At 55.3% G+C, this 21597-nt stretch overlaps 1 protein-coding gene across 3 annotated transcripts in view; it reads left to right on the top strand.

Annotated features, from left to right (window-relative positions):
* GABBR1 (gamma-aminobutyric acid type B receptor subunit 1) overlaps positions 1–21457 on the top strand; it is a 40960-nt gene extending 19503 nt beyond the window's left edge. For all 3 annotated transcript variants that reach the window (XM_039224747.1, XM_039224745.1, XM_039224746.1), the window contains 18 exons: positions 32–52; positions 1215–1375; positions 4171–4305; positions 4580–4750; positions 5577–5678; positions 6187–6252; positions 6667–6858; positions 13213–13455; positions 14048–14111; positions 15577–15654; positions 17076–17226; positions 17635–17767; positions 18954–19070; positions 19163–19270; positions 19625–19718; positions 20307–20434; positions 20944–21072; positions 21236–21457. In XM_039224747.1, the coding sequence (XP_039080678.1) occupies positions 32–52; positions 1215–1375; positions 4171–4305; positions 4580–4750; positions 5577–5678; positions 6187–6252; positions 6667–6858; positions 13213–13455; positions 14048–14111; positions 15577–15654; positions 17076–17226; positions 17635–17767; positions 18954–19070; positions 19163–19270; positions 19625–19718; positions 20307–20434; positions 20944–21072; positions 21236–21442 (2300 nt within the window). In that variant the 3' untranslated portion in view covers positions 21443–21457. The remainder of the gene's footprint in view (positions 1–31; positions 53–1214; positions 1376–4170; positions 4306–4579; positions 4751–5576; positions 5679–6186; positions 6253–6666; positions 6859–13212; positions 13456–14047; positions 14112–15576; positions 15655–17075; positions 17227–17634; positions 17768–18953; positions 19071–19162; positions 19271–19624; positions 19719–20306; positions 20435–20943; positions 21073–21235) is intronic.
* Positions 21458–21597: the final 140 nt, after the last annotated feature.

The raw sequence follows: 21597 nt of genomic DNA, 5'->3' as shown, positions 1-21597 counted from the left end.
CTTCTCTGATCCCCGTCTTTCCTGCTGCCAGTGAATCGAACGCCGCACTCAGGTGAGATGAGAAACGCTCCTCTCGCGCACTGCAATCCCCTACCCCTCACCCTTGCCCCTGCGCCCCAGGCGGGGAGGGCCTGTCCTTCTCGCCCCCCGCCCCACTTTGCGGCCGGACCCTTCTTTCCTACCTGGTTTCTGCCTCCAGTCCCGGTTTTCTGTGAGGCTGCGGTCCCTCCCGGTCCCTCCCGACTCCCAGCTCGGCGCCCTGCCCTCGGCTCCGCCTCCTCCTGGGGGGGCAGAGCCCGGCGGGGGCCCTCCGCTTCCTCCCCGCGGGGCTCCCCCCCACCCCGACCTCCCCGGGCTTTCTCCAGGCGCCCCTGCCAGCCCTGCGCACGCGTCTCCCGGCCGGGCCCCGCGCCCCCCCGCCCCCAACCCCAACCCCGCAGCCCCGCCGCACCCCGCCCCTACCCTCCACCCCCGCCCTTTTCCTCCTCGGTTCCCAGGCCCTTTGAATCCTGTCCCCCTAGCCCCAGGCCTCCCCCACCTCCGCCGCCTCCCCTCCCCCGGCCGCCCCTGGCCACCCCCACCCCATCCATCCACCCACCCATCCATCCACATCCCGGTTAGTGGCGCCGGCTCCCCGCCCCCCGGCACGCCCCCTCCCCTGCGTCCCGCGGCCCTGGCCTTCCCGCGGGGGTCGCGTCTGCCGCCCCGCCCCGCCCCTCCCCCGGCGTTCCCACGCGCGCGCGCCTCCTCCCGCCCCTCCCCCAGCCGCCGCGCGCCGCCGTGACGTCAGGGCCCCCTCCCAGCCTTCGGTCTCCTCCTCCCCTCGGTCGGTCGGTCGGTCAGTCCGCGAGGAGAGTCCGCGGCGGCCGCGGCGGTGGCGGTGGCGGTGGCGGGAGCCGCGGGGGCCCCGGGGAGCCAGCCTTCCGCGCGTCCTGGGGGCTCCGGCCCCCTCCTCCCTCCGAAACCCGGGATGGAGGCGCCCCCTCGACACCCCCTCCGCAGCCCTCCCCGGGAAAAGTGTCCCCCCTGAGCTCCTCCCCCTCCCCACGCAGCCCCCCCCCCCCCGGCCATGGGCCCGGGGGTCCCCTCTCCCCGGGCGCGGTGGCCGCTGCCGCTCCTGGTGGTGATGGCGGCGGGGGTGGCCCCGGCGTGGGCCTCCCACTCCCCTCCCCTCCCGCGGCCTCACCCGCGGGTCCCCCCGCACCCCTCCTCAGAGCGGCGCGCGGTGTACATAGGGGCACTGTTCCCCATGAGCGGGGGCTGGCCGGGGGGCCAGGCCTGCCAGCCCGCGGTGGAGATGGCGCTGGAGGACGTGAACAGCCGCAGGGACATCCTGCCGGACTACGAGCTCAAGCTCATCCACCACGACAGCAAGGTAGCCGGACGGGAGGGGACGGCGGGGGCGGCAGGGGGCAGGGGGCACGGGCCGGGCGCCCGCGCCTAGGTCTGGGCGGCTTCTGGGACGAGGAAGCGGACCCCTCCCACGTGTGACTAGGGGGAGGTGGGCTGGGGGCGTGGGGCGAGTCGGAGGGGCTGGAGGTTCAAGATGAGGGTCTAGGGGTTGACAAGGCGAATCACCTGCGAGCAGACCCTTCAGCGCTCCAGGATCCCTGGATGCGGGGGTGGGGGGTGGGGAAACTGTGATGGGTTCAGGGTACCCGATGATCCTGACCCTCTGGGGAGTCCACTACCCCCGCGCCCCATGGTTTAGGGGACGAGGAGGGGTCAGAGGTGCGGGGCTCACATTCACCATGGCAACAAGGTAAATCCCGGCAGCAGGAGCTAGAGGGAATGGAGACTGAATAAGGAAAATTTTGAGGGACTTGAGTGCTCCCGTTTATTTATCACAACAAAACAGCGAGGTAGCTGTGCTCATCCTCCCCCAAGCCGGCCAGCGTTCCTGGGTTGTGGGTTAAGTGAATACTGTGCTTGGGGGAGGCTAATGGTCTGGAGATGGGCCGTGAGCTGGGTTAGGGGTCCATAGGGACCCCCCATAATAACCTAGGGACAGAGGGGAGCCCTTATACAGGCGGGAGAGAGAACGGGGAAGAAGGGCGGTGGGGGAGGGGCAAGGAGGAGGACTCGGATGGAGATCTGTCCTCCTGTGGAGCTTGGGTCTTTGAAAGGGAAATAGGAGTAGGATTAAGGAAGTGGGGACAGAGGAGGGGGAAGGTAAGAAAATTTGGGTCGTTCATGAGTTTCCTTTCCCACCCTTTGCCCCATTTGGTAATTGGGAGAATGGGGAGGGATGAGGCACAGGGAAGGAAAGAAACTCAGGACTTCAAATTTGGGACCTCAAATTTATCCCCTCTGACGTGTGGCCCCAGAAATGCAAGGGACTGAGTGGGGTGTAGAGGTGACAGACTGGACTCAGGATTTAGTGTCGTTCTTCCCAACAGCCCACTGCACCTGGAAATAGGTTTGTGCGGCAGGAGGGACGGGAGTGGGCTTCAGGAGAAGAGCACAGGGACTGTTAGGGGGACTTTGGGAGGGGACTTCAGACCCCTCCTCACACTTGGGGAGGGCTCTCAAACTTCCCTGTGCTTGTTTCAAACACACATTGTAACTCCCTGGTCAGCTCCTGCGGTGGAGGGGGCCTACGTGGCTGACCCCTGTGGAAGGGCAGTGGGGCGCTGGGAAAGAATGAGGAGTTAGGGCAGAGGGTCAGGGCTGCGGAGGTGTCATGTGGGGGGGGGGTCACAGGGAGCCCTGGATGTGAGCTCAGACCCGTGCACCCTAACAGGTGACTCCCCAGAGGTGTTGGGGAGCAGGCCATCTCTCACATGGCCCTGAGAGAAGGGAGACCGAAAACAGACTAACGGGAATGTGTGCTTTCCTGCTTGCAAATCCAGATCCTTTGGGGAAGAGAGCAGAGGAGAGGCCAAGAGCAAGTCCGCTGGGTGGGGTGGGCATCACGGGAGGAAACCTGCAGTGAGGAGCGGGATGTGGAGGGAAAGGGTTTGAGAGCAGGCAGGGGAGGTGTGGGAAGGCAAAGGGAAGAGACGCTCAGTCGCCCTGTCCATATGTTCTTACGCCCTTGTTCCTGTCCACCCTTGCTTCAGCCCTGGAGGGGCACCCAGGGGCTTGTGAGGAGCTGGGATAGGGTGGGGGTGGCCCCCTGGGAGGCAGGACGGTGGGGCCTGCAGGTGAGGGGGGGGCGGGTGTTGCTTCTTCCTGCCCCAGCTGGCTCCCTGCCCCAGCCTCCCACGGGGTCTCAAATGTCAGGCCTCAGTGGGAAGCCAGCGGCTCCAGGGGGCTTCCTTACTTCCTCACTGCTGGCCCCTGCTCCACCCCCAAGTCCCCGGTGCCTCCTGTCTGCTTCTCCTCTGCCTGGCTCCCCGCTGGCTTCCTTTTCTTCTCCGCTTTCTTTGGGGCTCCAGCGGCTTTTGAAATGTCAGACTTCAGCAGGAGGGGAACAGGCAGGGGGAGACCGTGGGGCTCTTCCTCCCCACATCCCCTCCTCCCAACACCTCTTCCCTCCCCAGCTCTCTGCACTGCTTACCTTCCTCACCTCCCTGCCTCCCTTTCACGCAGCCCTAAAAGCATCTGGTTTGTCGAGAGTCCTTTTCTATTTATTCTCCCAGCTCTTTCCTCACCTGTTTCCCCCCCCCCCCCCCCCCCCAGTGCCTTTTTCTAATGGGCTCGTCAAATGTCAGAGCTCAGCAGGAGGGGAGGGACTGCCTAGCAGGACCCCCTGGTGTCCGGTTCCCTGTTCTCTCTTGTTTATTTCTCACTGGTCCTGGAAAGAGAAGAGGGGGGGGGGAGGAGTGGGAGGTGGGGAGGGGCAGGGGAGGAATTTTCATGCGGGTTGCGGAGCCTGTCTGTGGACTTGGGGAGAGTACTCACATTCCTGCAGGCTCTTTCTACTCCCAGAGATTTAGAGCATGGGAAAGGGACGGGGTACCGGAGGAAGTGAGGCTGGGGAGGGAAGGTGGTGTCTGCATGAACACTGATGGAGGTGTGTGCAGGAGGGGGTGAGCAGGCGGGTGGAAGGTGCGAGGGGGCTTCATGAATGGGGGGAACCAGACTTGATAGGAAGAGATGTCAGGAAGGAGAAGAAAATGGTAATAACGGACAAGGGTCCAGCAGTGGGACGGGTCCTCGAGAAGTAACTAGATTGCTGGAGCTTTGGGGAGAGAAGCCACACTTACCGCCTCCCCTCGTGCCTAGTGTGACCCAGGCCAAGCCACCAAGTACCTGTACGAGCTGCTCTACAACGACCCCATCAAGATCATCCTCATGCCCGGCTGCAGCTCTGTCTCCACGCTTGTGGCCGAGGCCGCCAGGATGTGGAACCTCATTGTGGTAAGCGGGGGGTGGGGTGGGAAGGTGGGGGGCTCAGCGGGGCTGGACAGCCGGCTTGCGTGTAAGGGGCCTGCCGAGAACCCACTGCCAGGACTCCTGGCCCTTGACGGGGCCTCCTGGCAGCAGTAGACTGATAGCTGCAGCTGACTTCGCCTCTCGTCAGACAGAAGTGAAGTCAGATCAGGGACCAGGCCCCTGTGCCAGGCACGTGGGCCTGTGAGGGCCCCCTCTCCTGGAGCCTGGAGTGTGAGCGTGCCCTCTGCCTATTCCTCAGCTTTCCTACGGCTCCAGCTCACCGGCTCTGTCCAATAGGCAGCGCTTTCCTACGTTCTTTCGAACTCATCCATCGGCCACACTCCACAATCCCACCCGCGTGAAGCTCTTTGAAAAGTGGGGCTGGAGGAAGATCGCCACCATCCAGCAGACCACTGAGGTCTTCACCTCGGTGAGAACGCGTGTGTCCAGACACCAGGGAGAGAGATGTGGCCGGGGTCCCTTCTGGGGAGAAGATCCTGTTTCTTTATCAAAAGCAAACACATTCCAAGTGGGTTAAGTGCATGTTCTTTCTGTAGCCGGAGGAATAAGCAGAGCTGAGTTTTCAGGATCCTTTCCAACTTTTTGGTTTTAGGACATTTTTTCCCTTTGATGTTCTCTTCCCCAGGCAGATAGACCCAGAATGACCCGCTTCTATAAAAGTAGGTTCACTCCACAGTTGAGATGAGATGAGAGAGAATGGGGGGGAGGAACCCAGAAAGGCAGAAGATCCAGAGACACTTGGGGGGTGGCGGAGGGACATGGAGAGATAGAAGACTCCGGAACAGCGGAAGTGGACGAGAGGAGGCTCAGGGCTGTGAGCCTGACAGATAGCCCCTCCCTTTGATTCTCTCTCTGGACCCTCCATCCACCTTCCTTCCGCCCTCCCCTGACTTTCTCTCAGCAGCTTTTCTGACCCCTTTGTCTGCCCCCTTGCCTCTTGAGGTTGAGACCATCCTGTCCACACCATGTTTGCTGCCTGGGAGCAGCGGGAGGGAATAGGGTGACCTCCAGGACACAGGTCCTTGGAGGGGCTCATAACCTTCCCGTGTAGAAGCGTCCCGAAGACCTCAGCCGCTTTCCTTTGAGCTCCTCCCACTCCGGGACAGACGCCATTGAAGGAAGGGTCAGAACAGCTGTTGGCCCGCTTTTGAGTGTGCGTTCCCCAGGGAACCTCTCTGGTCTTTACCCCACTGTGCTCCTGTGCTTTCTCCATTTGTTTCTCATTCCCACCCAAGACTCTGGACGACCTAGAGGAACGAGTGAAGGAGGCTGGAATCGAGATTACTTTCCGCCAGAGTTTCTTCTCAGATCCGGCTGTGCCTGTCAAAAACCTTAAGGTGGGGTGGCTGGAAGTGGTGGGCTCAGCCTGCAGGGGCCTGGGTTGGGGGCACGGTGGTGGGCGGGAGAGCAGAACCAGGCTGGGCGGGCTGTTGGGATATGATTAGTGTATAACATTGTGTATGTGTAAGCTTACAGTGTGCAATGAGTTGACCTGATGCATTTTTATATATGTACCTGTAGCATGCAATTATATATAGTATACATTACGTACATTATGGATTGTATATAATTGACGTATAACATTGTGTACACTGTGTTGATACATTGATACATTGCAATCCAATCTGGACCCCAACTGAGCTAATATATCGATCACATCACAGAGTTTTGACTCTGCGAGACAGTAGCATCCCCTGGGGAGGCTTATTTCCATTGTCCAGTGAGATTTCTCTGCTCCCCCTTGAGCAGAACCCTGCGTACGCACTCTGGGGTGGGGACGAGGGCCGTGACAGCACTTAGCGGTTTCCAGGCCTCCCTCAGCAGCTGTTTCTGTCCATTCTGCAGCGGCAGGATGCGCGGATCATCGTGGGACTGTTCTATGAGACCGAAGCCCGGAAAGTGTTTTGTGAGGTAGAGTTAGAATCGAAGAGACAGGGGCCTGAGTGGGCTCTCTACGTTGGGTGTGTGGTGGGGTCTCCTCTCTGTGTGTCTGCTCAGGTTGATTGCAGATGATCTGAGGTGATGAGTAATATGATGTCCCCATCTGTTGGCTCTGCCTCCTGTCTTGGCTTCTCACACACAGCATTTTCTCAGATCTCATTTTCCTCCGTGTTTCTGCAGGACCCTGAGCCCCATCGTTCCTGACTAGCTGGGGAGGAGCTTAGAAGGAGGAGTAGTTGAGCCTTTCCCACTCCCTCCAAGACTTGTAGAGTCCTCTTTTCAATTCTTTCCTCTTCCCTGATTCCCAAGAGGCTGGAGACTGTCAAGGGAAATAAGAGAAAAAGAGAAAGAAGGGCCCAGCCCCCCCTCCCCCTCTGCACTCAGGTGTACAAGGAGCGGCTCTTTGGCAAGAAGTACGTCTGGTTCCTCATTGGCTGGTATGCTGACAATTGGTTCAAGATCTATGACCCGTCCATCAACTGCACAGTGGACGAGATGACGGAGGCCGTGGAAGGCCACATCACCACTGAGATTGTCATGCTGAACCCGGCCAACACGCGCAGCATCTCCAACATGGTGAGAGTAGAGACTTAGAAGCCAGCACCTGCGCAGGGGGAGGACCGAGGGAGCCTGGCAGGGCAGGGGAGTGGGAAGGAGAGAGAGATGGGAGGGGCAAGCTCACTAGGCCCCCGTGAGTGGAAGGGCTGTTACCATGGCAACAAGGAGCAGTTGGCAAGAAGTCAAATGAAGGAGAGGCGTTAATGATAATATAGATGCTGTGTACGCAGGCACACCCTGACAGTGCTCTTCCTCAGCAGAGATACGTTTTGTTTTCTTAGTGACTTCAGGACCCTTTGCAGTTTCTTAATATTCACTCCTGGTTGATACTCAATTAGCTTAGTTCCTGATGTTTTTTAATTATTCTCTTAGAATTTCAGACGTAAAAGGGGCTTTTGAAATCAGTTTCAAATAGCTGGATAGTGATCGACCTGGAGCTAGAAGGCACACGCTCTGATCTGGGAAGGCTGGGGCAGCTCCGCTGGAGAGCGGCACTAGTGAGGGGGATGTGAGGCCAGAGGCTCCTTTCTGGCACAGTATTCTACCTCCAGGAACACGGCATCTTGGGTCAGCGTATAGGGCAACCTACATGCCTGCTTATTACTCTCAGGGGCGGCCCCAGGTCTGCCCCTCCAAGGTACCTGTTTTGGATAGCATGCTAAGGGCAACTTAATGGTTATAAAGCCCCAAATATCTCATTAAAACAAAGGTGCAGTAGTAATGGTTTTGTGTAGTAAACCAGGAGCTTAGGTATGATTTTGGTGATCCTCCCAGTAATGCTCTGATTAGGCTTTTCATTCTGTTCTGTCGACCAGGAAACTGATGCAAAGAGGTTGAGTGACTTGGCCTAGGCCATAGCTGCTGAGTCGTGAAGCCAGAGTTGACCCATGTTGGAGTCTGACTTCAGACTCCTCTGCCCTCCATGGAAAACCATGAACTCTGACTAAAGAGTCTGTATCTGTATTGGCTAACACTTGAGCTTTGACAGTTTTTGAGCAGGGCAGGAAGAAGTCTGTTCTAGTAGAGGGTTGTGTTGTGTGGACTCTGGTTGTGGACACTGTCTGGGGAAGTTCCGAGGGATCGCTCCCCTGTAGAGCACCTGAGCGGTGAGCCACCCTGGGGAACCTGGGGAAAACCTGGGGAGTGCAGGAGCCGGTGCCCAGGGCTCAGGACCTGCCCCTCCTGACTTCTGCCCCACAGCGGGTGACCAGCGGAGTCCCTGGCAGGAAGCAGGGACATCTGGGCTCTGGAGCACAATGAGTGAGAGGCTCTCTCTGGCTCTTGGTCTCTAGAGAGAGCTGGTGCCTGCCTTTGAGGCCATAACCTTTGTTTTGGTGACGGGAGGCCTGCTTCATAGCTTAAAACACCAAGCGGACAAGCTGAGATTTTTCTAGGGGATAGAAGCAGCCTGAACCAGTGACTGGGGAAGAGCTGGTAGATGAATCAGGCAGGGACCAGGAGAGGTAGACCAGAAGCACAGGCTGGACCAGGGGCCCATAGCGATGGACTGAGAAAAACAGAGCTGCATCTGGTCCGTAGGATGGTGGTAAGTTTAGATCACTGGTTCTCAAGCTTTACCTTTCTAGAGGGTTGTTAGGACACACATTACTGGGCTCTTTCTTTGGAAGTTCTGATTCAGTGGGTCTGAGGTGGGCCTGGGAACTCATTTCTAACCAGTTTCCTGGGGATGTTGATGCTATTGGTTGAAGGCCACATTCTGAAGACTGTTGGCTAGAGCAGTAGTTTTCAGCCAGAGGTTGCAATATCTAGGGATACTTTTGTTTGTCACAACTGGCTTCTAATGGGTAAGCCAGGGACACTTCTAAACATCCGTTAATGCACAGGTCAGTGCCTCACAGCAAAGAATTATCCTGATCCAAATGCCAATAGTACAGAGACTGAGAAACCTGGTTTATTTATTTTTATTTTTCTTAATGCCAAGAGATTTTATTGTGAATGGATATCTTTTTATTGAATACTTTTTCTGCAGATGTTGAGAAATGTAGTTTAGAAAGGAGCCAGGAACGGGACAGTGGGTTGAGGTAGTTTTGAGGAAATAATTGCAGCTCTGAGCAAGAGGGGTAGCTGGGAGGTGGCTGTGCCTGGGGATAAGATTCTGTCTCTTGGGGTAGAGGTCTCCCCAGATCTTGGTACGATGCAAAATCAGAAGCTGCCTCAGGACACACACTTTTTTTTTTTTTTTAATGTTTTTATTTATTTCTGAGAGAGAGAGAGAGAGTGTGTGTAAGCAGGGGAGGATCAGAGAGAGAGGGAGACACAGGATCAGAAACAGGCTCCAGGCTCTGAGCTGTCAGCACAGAGCCCGACGAGGGGCTCTAACCCACAAACCGTGAGATCATGACCTGGGATGAAGTCGGACGCTTAACCGACTGAGCCACCCAGGCGCCCCAAGACACACTTGAGGTCTGTGTGGAGCATCATCTCTGTGTCTCTCATATACAGACAGAAAGGGCTGTAACAGAAAGGCTGGTAAAAAATTAGGGTCATAAAGTTATATACTTGACTACTAATGTCTAGGGGTTGTGGGAGTTTTGCTGTTGATTACATCTCCGTGAGCTGCCTAGTAATGCTTCCACTTGAAAATTTGCAACGATATCTCTGCTGGCACAAAGGGAAAGACTTTTTTGGTAACTTTAGTTCCCGATGTCCCCCTGGTCAAGTGTGTTGTTGAGTGACCTGGAGCCGGCAGAGTGTGAAGATGTGGTCTGGGGGAGAGTACTGTGCTGAGCAGATGAATCCTTTCCACCTGGATGTTCTTCTGATCCAGTATTTACTTTGAACTGAAGATGATAGACTTTGAGGTTGCAGGATTACTCAGAAAGTCTCAGCCTAGTGGCTGTCTCCAAGGTGCTCTTGGAGAGAGCATGTCTGTGTGCAGACGCAATGCAAGGTGGTTAGGAAGATTATGGACTTTGTTTTATTGCTTTTTTTAATTTTATTTTTTAAATGTTTATTTTTGAGAGAGAGAGAGAGAGAGAGAGAGAGCAAGCTGGGGAGGGGCAGAGAGAGAGGGAGACACAGAATCGGAAGCAGCTCCACTGTCAGCACAGAGCCCAACTCAGGGCTCAAACTCATGAACCGTGAGATCATGATCTGAGCCAAAGTTGGATGCTCAACCAGCTGAGCCACCCAGGTGCCCCAAGAGTAAGGACTTTGATGCCAGGTTGCCTGGCCTTGAATCCCAGCCCTGTCATGAGTACGTCTTCTGGCAATTTTAACTTTTCTGTGCCCTGTTCTTTATTTCTAAAATGGGCAGTAAACCTCATTAGCGTATTTGAGGATTAAACCAATTTATAGATACACCTTAGAAATACCTTATATATATCTTAGAAAACACCTAGTACATTGTTAAGGAAATAAAAATGTTAGCTATTATTATAATTAACATTTTTGGTGTAGAGACTGATGGTATTAATGAAACATTTCAACAGAAGATTTAAGAGGCCTTCATGATTTGAAAGAGCCTAAGGTGATTCTAATGTATTGGGAAATGTTGGGGAGTGAGGAAAAATTGAGCTCAGTTACAGATGCCTCAGAGACAGTTGAGGATACAGGTCCTGAAATGCTGAGCTGGACTGTAGATCTGAGTATCTATGACAACGATGAGGTTAAGAGACTAGGAGGGTCACAAAGAGAAACTGTAATTTACTTTATACCCTGCATTTTATATATGTTGTTATTTTACACAATAACTCTTCCAGATAGTATTATGACCATTTTAAAGTTGAATAACCAGGGGGCACCTGGGGGGCTCAGTGGGTTAAGTGAGTGTCTAACTCTTGACCTAAGGGTCATGAGGGCAAGCCCCATGTTGGGCTCTTCACTGAGCATGAAGACCACTTAAAAAAAAAGGTTGAATAACCAACTAGTGGGGTTTAATAACTTGATTGAGGTCACACAGGAGGTGTATGGATGGGTTGGAATTGAGATCCGTCTGATGGACATTTTTTTAAGTCTATTTAATTATTTTGACAGACAAGAGTGTGTGAGCAGAGGAGGGGCGGGGAGAGAATGAATCCTGACATGGGCTCAAACTCACAAACTGTGAGACATGACCTGAGCTGAAACCAAGAGTCAGATGCTTAACTGACTGAGCCACATAGGCACCCCACAGTGGACATTTTTAGTTTTATTTATTATTTTTTAAAGTTTTTTTATTATTTTGTTTTCTTCCAAAATTTCACTTCAATTCTAGTTAGTTAACATACAGTGAAATATTGGATTCATGAGCAGAACTCAGTAATTCATCACTTACATACAACACCCAGTGCTCATCACAAGTACCCTCCTCAATGCCCATCCCCCATCTAACCCGTTCCCCCCTTTCTCCCTCCATCATCCCTCAACTTGTTCCCTGTGGTTAAGAGTCTCTTGTGGTTTGTTTCCCTCTCTCGTTTCCTCCCTCCATACGTTTATCTGTTTTGTATCTTAAATCCCACATGAGTGAAATCATGAGGTATTTGACTTATTTCATTTATCATAATACCCTCTAGTTCCATCCACATTATGCAAATGGAAAGATTTCATTCTTTTTGATTCCTGATTAATACTCATTGTATATATGAACCACATCTTCTTTATCCATTCATCCATTGATGGACATTTGGGCTCTCTCCATACTTTGGCTATTGTTGATAGCACTGCTATAAACATTAGGGTACATGTTTCCCTTTGAAACAGCATTTTTGTATCCTTTGGATAAGTACGTAGTAGTGCAATTCCTGGGTAGTTCCATTTTTAATTTTTTGAGGAACCTCCATACTGTTTTCCAGAGTGGCTGCACCAGTTTGCATGCCCACCAACAGTGCAAGAGTTGCCCTTTCTCCACATCCTTGCCAACCTCTGAGTTTCCTGAGTTGTTAATTTTAGCCATTCTGACAGGTGTGAGGTGGTATCTCATCATGGTTTTGATTTGTATTTTCCTGATGATAAGTGATGTTGAGCATCTTTTCATCTGTTAGCCATCTGGATGTCTTCTTTGGAAAAGTGCCAATAGACATTTTTAAAAATACTTTATTTTTTTAGAGTAATTTAAGTTCATAGCAGAATTGAGGACAGTATACTTCCTGAACCCACATGTGCACATCTTCCCCCATTATCAACATTCTCACCAGAGTGCTTAGAGTTGTTGAAACTACATGGATACTTTACTGCCCAAAGCCCATAGTTTACACGAGGGCTCACTCTTGGGGGGTGTGCACTCTGTGGGTTTGGGCAAATGCACAGTGACTGTATTTCCCATTAGAGTAACATGTGGGTATTTTCTCTGCCCTAGTGCAGAACACATTTACTGCTTGTCCATGGTGGGCTGGGCACAGGGCTGGATGCTGAGGCTGTGCAGATGGATAGAACTTGGTCCTGGCCTGTTTTCAGAGGCAGATTCCCCCATACCACACGGCCTGCCCCTTGCACCTCCCACTCCTTTGTCTTCAGAAAGTTAAATAGAAAGAAAAGTGAATAAGGCATGAGAAACAGACTTTTATTTATACTTCATCTATTCATTTCTTCCTTAGAGTCTGAGGATGTTAGTACATCCCAGATCTGACAGTTCTGAGGTGCCCTGTGTATTACTTGTGCTTTGCCAAGAGGTGGCCTCTGGGCATTTCCTTTTGTGGCCTCTGGGAGGTAAGAGGGGCCAGATGGGATTTTCCTCATTACGTGGTAGACATTTACAAAAACCTGAGCAACTGACCTGTGGTTATTTAGCCAAATGAGGTCATTGCCAGGTACAGAAATGTAGGGCTCTTGATCCATTTCCTGACAGTTACAGGAGCCATCTTGTTCTCTTTAGCTTCTGGAGGAAAGAGGCTGAGGGTGGGGAGGGTGTGGTAGGGACTGAGTATTGGATCTCAGACACAGGAAGGTTGCCTCTGGGCCCTCAGTGTCCCAGTCACCCTGCGGGGGGCTGTGAGCGGAAGGCCTTTGAGGATGGTAAGGCAGGTAGCATGCTGAGGAGTCCCCTTGCTGCTTGGTGAGTTCAGTGAAGAAGGCCCTGCAGGGACCCCATCTAGGGTGTTTCCAAATTGGCGGAGCTGTTGGGTGCTGGGCCTGAGCACGAGAGATGGTCGTGTGGCCGCTCCAGCTCTCCCTTCTCTTGCCATTCGTTCTGCAGAGTGACTGTTCCTTAGATGTTTGGTTCCCATTCTGAGCTGGTGGCTGAGCACGCTGCATCCCGGGACCCAGCTCACCTGGCTGATCTGAGAGGCACAGGGGCATGGTTAGCTTTTGAAGGTCTGTGCGCTCGATCTGTCGTGAGCACAAACCGTCTGTTCAACAGAAGCCCTGGAGTCAGAATCGGAAGCCGCGCCCCCCACCCTCCCGTGCCTAACCCTTCTGTACTTCCCTCCTCAGACATCCCAGGAGTTTGTGGAGAAACTGACCAAGCGACTCAAGAGACACCCCGAGGAGACCGGAGGGTTCCAGGAGGCGCCGCTGGCCTACGATGCCATCTGGGCTTTGGCGCTGGCTCTGAACAAGACATCCGGAGGGGGTGGCCGTTCAGGGGTGCGTCTGGAGGACTTCAACTATAACAACCAGACCATTACCGACCAAATCTACCGGGCCATGAACTCCTCGTCCTTCGAGGGCGTCTCTGTGAGTTACAGCTGCCTCCCCTGTGCCCCGCATCCTCCCGCAGACACGGTGCCCTCCTCCTGGATGCGCACAGCAGTCCCTGCAATAATGGGTCTCCCGTCTGGGGCTAGGGGCCCCCAAACCACAGGAACCTGGAGGAGACTAGAACGAAAAGTGGCGTATTCCTTTTCTTTCCACCTCTCCCTCATTTCTTTCCAGGGCAGAGATTTACAAGTCAGATGAGATCATAGGACTTTAGAATTGGAAATAGTTGGATAGGTTGTCTCCTGTTCTTTCAGAGTGGTGAAATTAGCATCCAGAGGGATTTGGTGACTACCCAGGTCACACAGCCAGAGGCCAGGTCTCCCGTGCTCTATCTGGGGTTTTTTCCCACTCAAGTCCCATGAGTGAAGCTTCTTTTCAGAAGAATAATGTGTCTGAAATCTAGGGTATGGGCATCTGGGGTATGTCCTATATGCAGGCAAGTGCCAGAAATAGAATTCATTCAGAGGCTCAGTTACATCAAAAACATAAGGATCCAGAGAGTCCCTGAGTCTCTTTTCGCTCCTGCTTTTATCACCTCTGTCTGCCTCCGCTTCTTTCCCTCCCTCAGGGCCACGTGGTGTTTGATGCCAGCGGCTCCCGGATGGCATGGACTCTCATCGAGCAGCTGCAGGGTGAGCACAGGGGGGGCGGCCAGCGGGGCAGGGCCACTGCCTGGGGCAGGAGCTCCATGATCTACGGGGCTCCCCCTCTGCCTGTTCTCCTCTAAGTGCTCATCAAGCTCTTTTTTTTTTTCATGTTTTATTTATTTCTGAGAGAGAGAGTGTGAGCAGGGGAGGGTCAGAGAGAGAGGGAGGCACAGAATCTGAAACAGGCTCCAGGCTCCGAGCTGGCAGTCAGCACAGAGCCCGACGCGGGGCTCGAACCCACGAACCGCGAGATCGTGACCAGAGCCGAAGTCGGACGCTTAACCGACTGGGCCCCCCAGGCGCCCCCCATCAAGCTCTACAGGATGAGAGCAGAGGAAAGCTGAGGGACGGTGGGTTTGCAGGAGTTGGAAACGGACAGGCAAAGTGAGCTGTCTTTCCCCAGTGGCTTCCCACTGAATTTTAGGGGTTTCCCTTGGGCAGCTTGGGACGAGGGGCTGTCGCGTTGCTGGTCGCATACCCACGACTCAAGGGAAGCTGAATCTGGCAAACCCACCATTTGTAAAGGAAACATGTTGAATTTCCTTGCTCTATAAACAAGCATTCCTAATTTTTGTGTAGTGTGCATAGTTTGGCTTTTCTAAATTGCGTTTTCTTATAATTTACCACATTTATGTGTGTATTTGCCAGGCTTCTGTGAGCTGAACTGCCCACACCCCACCCAGCCTCCTAGAGCCCCTGCAAGAGAGCCATTGTGTGGCCTCTGGAGGGAAGTTTCTTTCCTGCCCCCCACCACCCATTCCTTCTCCCCTCCCCCACCTCCCATCCCTCCCTTCCACCCTCTTCCTTACCCCCTCCTCCTCTCCCCACCCCATCCCTCCCCTCCCATCTCCCAGTCCCATCTCCCACCCCCTCCCCCTTCCCTCCTCCCATCTCCCACCTTCCCTCCCCTTCCCCTCCCCCGCAATCCTCCTCCCCACTGCTGGGCGGTGCGCTGGCTTCTGAACGAAGAGATCTGGAGCAGGAATCTTAGGAGTCACTGCATTCTGTCTTGTGGGTCTTTAAAGAGCCAGATGCAACTTTCCAAGGAATTAGAACCCAAGCCAACAAAAGAGAAATGTCTAAAATTAAAATGAAAGCCACTGGGAAAACAGATCCTGTGATTCTGTCTGTCACGAGAGGGAGAATGAGCAGGAATGTTGAAAGCTTTAGAAGCCAGACTCCAAGTGCGAGACATCTGCCTTGAGAGGTGTGAGGCTGCGGACCGTGGCGGATGGTTTAGACGTAGAAGATGTTCTTATGTATTTACCTTGTGTGGGGGTCCAGCCCGAACTGCCTTTCAGTCGTATTGCTGGTTCAGGAGGCCCCCGGGTCCTCCCTGGTGCCCTGGAGGGGCTCAGGGTGAGGCAGAAGCCTGGAAGGCTGCCTGGGGGCCTGGGAAGATGCTGCGTGGGCTGGGCCCTCACCCCCCGCCCCCTTGTCCCCCGTCCAGGTGGAAGCTACAAGAAGATTGGCTACTATGACAGCACCAAGGATGACCTTTCCTGGTCCAAAACGGACAAGTGGATTGGTAAGCAGGCCCTGCCCGTGTTTTCCTTCAGTGCCTCTGAGCAGTCGAGGGAAAGCCTTGTGCACGTGAAAGGGTGGGTTTGGGGGTGGCAGGTGCCTTAGATTGGAATGCGGGGGGACGGGCGGGGGCGGCTGCATTAGGTTAGGCACTAGGCGTCTGTGTATTCGGAGGAAGGGGGGGCTGAGGGGCTGGGTTACGACAGGGCTAGGGGTCTGTGTATTTGGAGGAGTGCTGGGGGGCACGGACCCGGGGGGGATGGGGGTCCAGGTTAGGACACGGCTAAGGGTCTGTGTATTGGGGGCGGGGCAGGCGCTTGGTAGCAACGCACTGGAACAAACAGGACACTGCTCAGGTCCGGGGGTAAGAGGTGGGGGCGCCCAGGGGCGGCCAGGAAACCCCGCTGGGTTCTGTTCTGGTACCTTGTAGTCTCTGAACCAGCTACTTGAGGCCCACAGTGGCCTCTTCATCTCTGTCATGAAAACAGCTGCTTTAACTATAGGAGAGGCTGTAAACCCTCATGTAATTCCCTTCTACAAAAATGTGTTTTCTAACGGGAAAAGTAGGCAGTTACTCTGTGTGCTCAGTGGGCTAAATGATCAGGAATGGGAAAGACACTGAAGGCCGACAAAAGGAGGGATGGAGGATGGAGACAGCTGCCCCACCCAGCTGGGACCTAGTGATTCCCAGCGCTGCTGGCGAGCTGACATCGCTTCATAATTTGAATTTAGGACAGTGTTCTGTGCTGCTATAAATGCCGCACGGCCTAAATTACACTTTTCTTTTTAAAGCGAAGCAAATTGAAATTAGTTTTTTCTTTTTTTTTTTTTTGCCTGTGAACTCGTTGACATGTTTGAGCTTCCCCTATTAATAACTAGAAAACACTTTTGGGTATATCATCCTTTGAGGGTTAAAAATCACAGATCAGTTTTTTCCTAAGGTTAGGAGACCAGCCTGGATACTTTGAAGTCTCTAGATTTATGATGCTGCAGCTGTCTTTTGCAGCTTTTGATTTGAGTCATAAGAGACCTCGTGAGGTTTATCTCTGTCATCCCTTCCTTCCCTCCCACTTTCCTTTGCTGCAAAACAGACGGGAAAACACATAGAGCAAACAATGACAGAAACAGACTAAGGCTTTGGTGCTACATCTGGGTCTCTAGCTCCACCCTCACTTCTGACTGCTTCCTGACCCTCCAGTGGCAGGGAGCGCTCATTGGAGGGGCCCTGACCCAGGGCAGCGAGAGCCCCATGTCCTCACGGCTAGAGACAGGTGTCACCTGCCCCTTTCTCTGCCCCATCTTCATTCCTCCACACCCCCCCCCCATTTCCATGCAGGAGGGGTCCTCAGCTGACTGGACCCCCCTGTGCTATGCAGGAGGGCCCCCCCACCTGACCAGACCCCTCTTACCCCCCATGCCATGCAGGAGGGGCTCCCCCGGCTGACCAGACCCTGGTCATCAAGACATTTCGCTTCATGTCCCAGAAACTCTTCATCTCCGTCTCTGTTCTGTCCAGCCTGGGCATTGTCCTGGCTGTGGTCTGTCTGTCTTTTAACATCTACAACTCTCATGTCCGGTAAGTTTCCTTCCTGACACTTTCCTTGTTCTGTCTGCACCCCGCCCCCAGACAGTGAGCATGCCCTCCTGAGGGATTGAGGATAAGACCCTCCAAGGCCTTGGGCGGTGGACGCTTTCACTCTAATGCTTTCCCAGTGGCCACTGGGCTGGAAACCTCTGTCCCAGCTCCAAAGAGGCTACCAGAACACTAAGAGCTTCTGGGGCCAGGTGATGCACTGTGTGTAGGTGAGGTCCCCTGCCGGGGAGCCCCTGCCCACATGGCCTTGTCTCCCAGGCTGCACCGTGCACCCTTACCCATGGCTGAGCTTGGGCAGGCCCTGGCGGCACTAAGGAGCTGACCCCCTGGAGAAGAGGTTAATTCTGCTCTCTCCTCCCTGCCCCCTCCCCACCCCCACCTCTGCCCTAGTTATATCCAGAACTCCCAGCCCAACCTGAATAATCTGACTGCTGTGGGCTGCGCCCTGGCACTGGCCGCCGTCTTCCCCCTCGGGCTGGATGGCTACCACATTGGGAGAAGCCAGTTCCCCTTTGTCTGCCAGGTGAGGAGGACGTGGGTGGACACCCTGCAGAAGGTGGCTGTCCCCCCGCAGAGCCTGTCCCCGGAGGCCACGGTCCCTGCCATTCCTCGGTGGTCTCTGTCCCCCTAATGCCACCCCTGTGGTCCCTGCCTGGCGCCATTCTTTCCTTCTGTCCTCCAGACCTTCTCACTGCGCAGCTCTTTGCCGGTTCCAAGGTTGCCATGGCCTCGCGGACGAGGGGGGTGAAGGAAGGGGTCTGCACAAAGAGCCCTTGAAGGCTGGCAGCTTGTGTGGGGGCCAAGAGCAGGCACTGAGCTTCAGGGGCCCTGAACTGGAAGCAGGGAGCGGGGGGCAGGGAGGAGGTGCTTGGTATTCGGGGCACAGCAGGCCCTGGGGCTGTGGGGAAAGGCTGGCTTCTGTAGTTCTCTTATGCTGGTGGGAACAGTACCCCTTGCCCTGCCCTCCTCACGCCTCCTTCCTTTGCCTGTCCTGAGCATGCAGCTATCACGTGGCAGTTGCACGCACGTGCCCCCCACCTGAGGCTGTATGGCCCCAGTGAAACCAGAAAGCAGTGGGGGAGGTAGGCAGCAGGGGCACTAGGAGAGGTGTGTGCACAGAGTGGTGTGGAAGCAGCTCGGGAAACAGCTGGACCCCAGCAGGGGTGGCATCTGAATATTGAAGGATGTGTGGACTTTACTAGCTGGAGAGAAAAGATGGTCACTCTCGTGGCTAGCAGGGACAGAACAGCCAGTGTCTCAGGCGGGACATCAGTGTGGCTGGAGCCAGGGCAGCAAAGGGCCCTGTAGATGGGTCTGCACAGGTGGGTGGGGCTGCGTTGTGAAGGGTCTGGGGCTGTACCCCTGTTCCCCCAGGCTCCGCCCCCACGTCCACTGGCTGTACCCCTGTTCCCCCAGGCTCCGCCCCCACGCCCACTGGCTGTACCCCTGTTCCCCCAGGCCCCACCCCATACCACTGGCTATACCCGTTTCCCCAGGCCCCACCCCCATACCACTGGCTGTACCCCTGTTCCCCCAGGCCCCACGCCATACCACTGGCTGTACCCCTGTTCCCCCAGGTCCCACCCCATACCACTGGCTGTACCCCTTCCCCCAGGCTCTGCCCTCATGCCCACTAGCTGTACCCCTGTTCCCCTCCACCCCCTGAGGCTCTGCCCCACACTGTGGTGCCCTGCTCTCTCTTGTGCCAGGCCCGCCTCTGGCTCCTGGGTCTGGGGTTCAGTCTGGGCTACGGCTCCATGTTCACTAAGATCTGGTGGGTGCACACCGTCTTCACAAAGAAGGAGGAGAAGAAGGAGTGGAGGAAGGTAAGCTGCTTGCTGTCCCTCGGCCCTCAGGTCCTTGGCTCTTAGGGCCTAGAGGGCGTCTCCCGATGGGCCTGTGCTCTGTGTTTGTCCAGACCCTGGAGCCCTGGAAGCTGTACGCCACTGTGGGCTTGTTGGTGGGCATGGATGTCGTCACTCTCGCCATCTGGCAGATTGTGGACCCCTTGCATCGGACCATTGAGGTACGGCTTGGGAAGAGGCATTGAAGCCAGGGGCTGAGTGGGGCTCGCTGGTGTCTGGGCTGAGTGTGGTCTCCAGGCGTGCAGCCACTCGTGGAAGAGCCCCGTCGTGCTTACGAGCAGCTCCCCCTGCCCTTCCTGTACGGGGCCCTGGTAGGCGCCCTGAGGTTCCTTGATGAAAGAAGGTGGTGGGGACCCAGGAAGGATATGTAGACTCTCCAGGCATTGTGGAAAGCTGGGGTTCATGAAAACACCCCTGGGCCTGGCATCAGTATCGAGGGTCTCCTAGGAGAGAGGGGGGAGAGGTGTGTGGGAAGGCTGACTGCCGTCTTCCTGGTGGCCCTATTTCTCCACTAGACCTTTGCCAAGGAGGAGCCGAAGGAAGACATAGATGTGTCCATCCTGCCCCAGCTGGAGCATTGCAGCTCCAAGAAGATGAACACGTGGCTCGGTGTGTGTGGGGTGGGGGAGGGGTGGGCCAGGGACAGCGGGCTGGTTGGGACAAGGGTCTTTGGAAGAAGGGCTGGTTTGAGTGTCCTCTTCTGTGTCATTGCACTGATCCTTTCTGGGAATGGGGGAGAGTTGGAGTTTTTCCAGGAGGACATCAGGGTCTAAAGCAGGGGCAGAGGGACCAGAGGGGATGGCCTGACCCCTGCTGTCTGGTCTGCTCCCTATAGTAAGAGAGTGGGGGGAGGCCACCTATGGCCTCCTGAACATTGCTCTGGTCTGTGACCGCAAAGAGCCAAACCTCCCTTCAGCCTGGAGGGTAAGGGGGTGAGACAGTGTGTGGCCCGGGTGTGGCTGACACCTGCTCTCAGCAGTCATCTACCTGTGTCCCAGGAGGAGGTGGTCAGGTGTGGCCGGGTCGGGGGGTGTACAGAGATGGCTGTGCGAGGTCAGAGGGGCGACTGGAAGGGAGTGCTGTTCGCTGTGGAGGTGTAAGAAGGAACAGCAGTAGGTGGGGGTGTGCAGCGAAAGTGGATGCAGGGGTACACACGTGAAGGGCTTGTCACCAGGTGACTACTTCGTGCTGTCCTAGGCATCTTCTACGGTTACAAGGGGCTCCTGCTGCTGCTGGGCATCTTTCTTGCTTATGAGACTAAGAGTGTGTCCACTGAGAAGATCAACGACCACAGGGCTGTGGGCATGGCCATCTACAACGTGGCGGTGAGCCCCCAGGCACCTGGCCCTGACCCCAGGGGCTGCCTGGGATCGGCAGGTGGAAGACTTAAAATTTTTTTTTTAATCTTTGTAATTTTTTTAATAGTTTATTGTCAAGTTGGTTTCCATATAACACCCAGTGCTGATGCTTAAAAAGTTTTTTAATGCTCCAGGTTTGCGAAGCACTTTACAGTTGGTAAAGCACGCTACAGACACTGCCTCATCAATCTTTCCATGACCACCCACGAGGCAGATGTTACTGTCCCCAGTACACAGGCGGGGAGCAGAGGCAGAGGTTAGATGGCCTGTGTGTGGTTCCCGGGCTATGTCAGTATGCTGCCAGCTGTGGGGACACTCGAGGACTCTGAACATGTGTGATGGTAGCAGGAGAGGCAGGAGCTGACCTACAGCCCGAGAGGGTGGGAGGTTGAGGGTGGCCTCAAGATTGGACCCCTGGCAGCTGGGAAGCTGTCCTCACAGACCGTCCTGGGGGTCCCCAATACACTTGCCTGCAGGTCCTGTGTCTCATCACCGCCCCGGTCACCATGATCCTGTCTAGCCAGCAGGACGCGGCCTTCGCCTTTGCAGCTCTCGCCATCGTATTCTCCTCCTACATCACTCTGGTGGTGCTGTTTGTGCCCAAGGTGAGGCTCAGCCCAGCGCTCTGGCCCACGCCCAGCCTTGCTCCTGGGCCTCTGCTACTCAGAACGCCCACCCCCTGCAGGCCTGTCCCTCTCGCTCCCCTTCTGCCCACCAAGGCTGACAGCCCGGCTCCCGTGCCCCATGCCCCCCACACTGGCCCCCTAGGTGCGCAGGCTGGTCACCCGCGGCGAGTGGCAGTCCGAGGCTCAGGACACCATGAAGACGGGGTCTTCCACCAACAACAACGACGAGGAGAAGTCCCGGCTGCTGGAGAAGGAGAACCGGGAGCTGGAGAAGATCATTGCCGAGGTCCTGGCGTGGTGGGGGTGCACCTTCCCTGCCCTGACGGCCCTCCTGGGCCTCCTTCCTTGACTCCTCTTCACTCCGCGTCCACACTGCTCACCCTTCTCTGACTCCCTTTCCGTTTCTCTGTCCGAGTCCCTGCCCCCCCCCCCCAGTCTGCTCGGCCCCTCCTCACTCCCCCCTCCCCCGTCTGCTCAGCCCCTTCTCACTTCCCCTTCTCCCCC

The sequence above is a fragment of the Hyaena hyaena genome, unplaced genomic scaffold (genome assembly GCF_003009895.1).
Source record: "Hyaena hyaena isolate Hyena2069 unplaced genomic scaffold, ASM300989v1 scaffold_1759, whole genome shotgun sequence".
NCBI lineage: Eukaryota > Metazoa > Chordata > Mammalia > Carnivora > Hyaenidae > Hyaena > Hyaena hyaena.
This window is presented reverse-complemented; position numbering and strand designations above follow the sequence as displayed.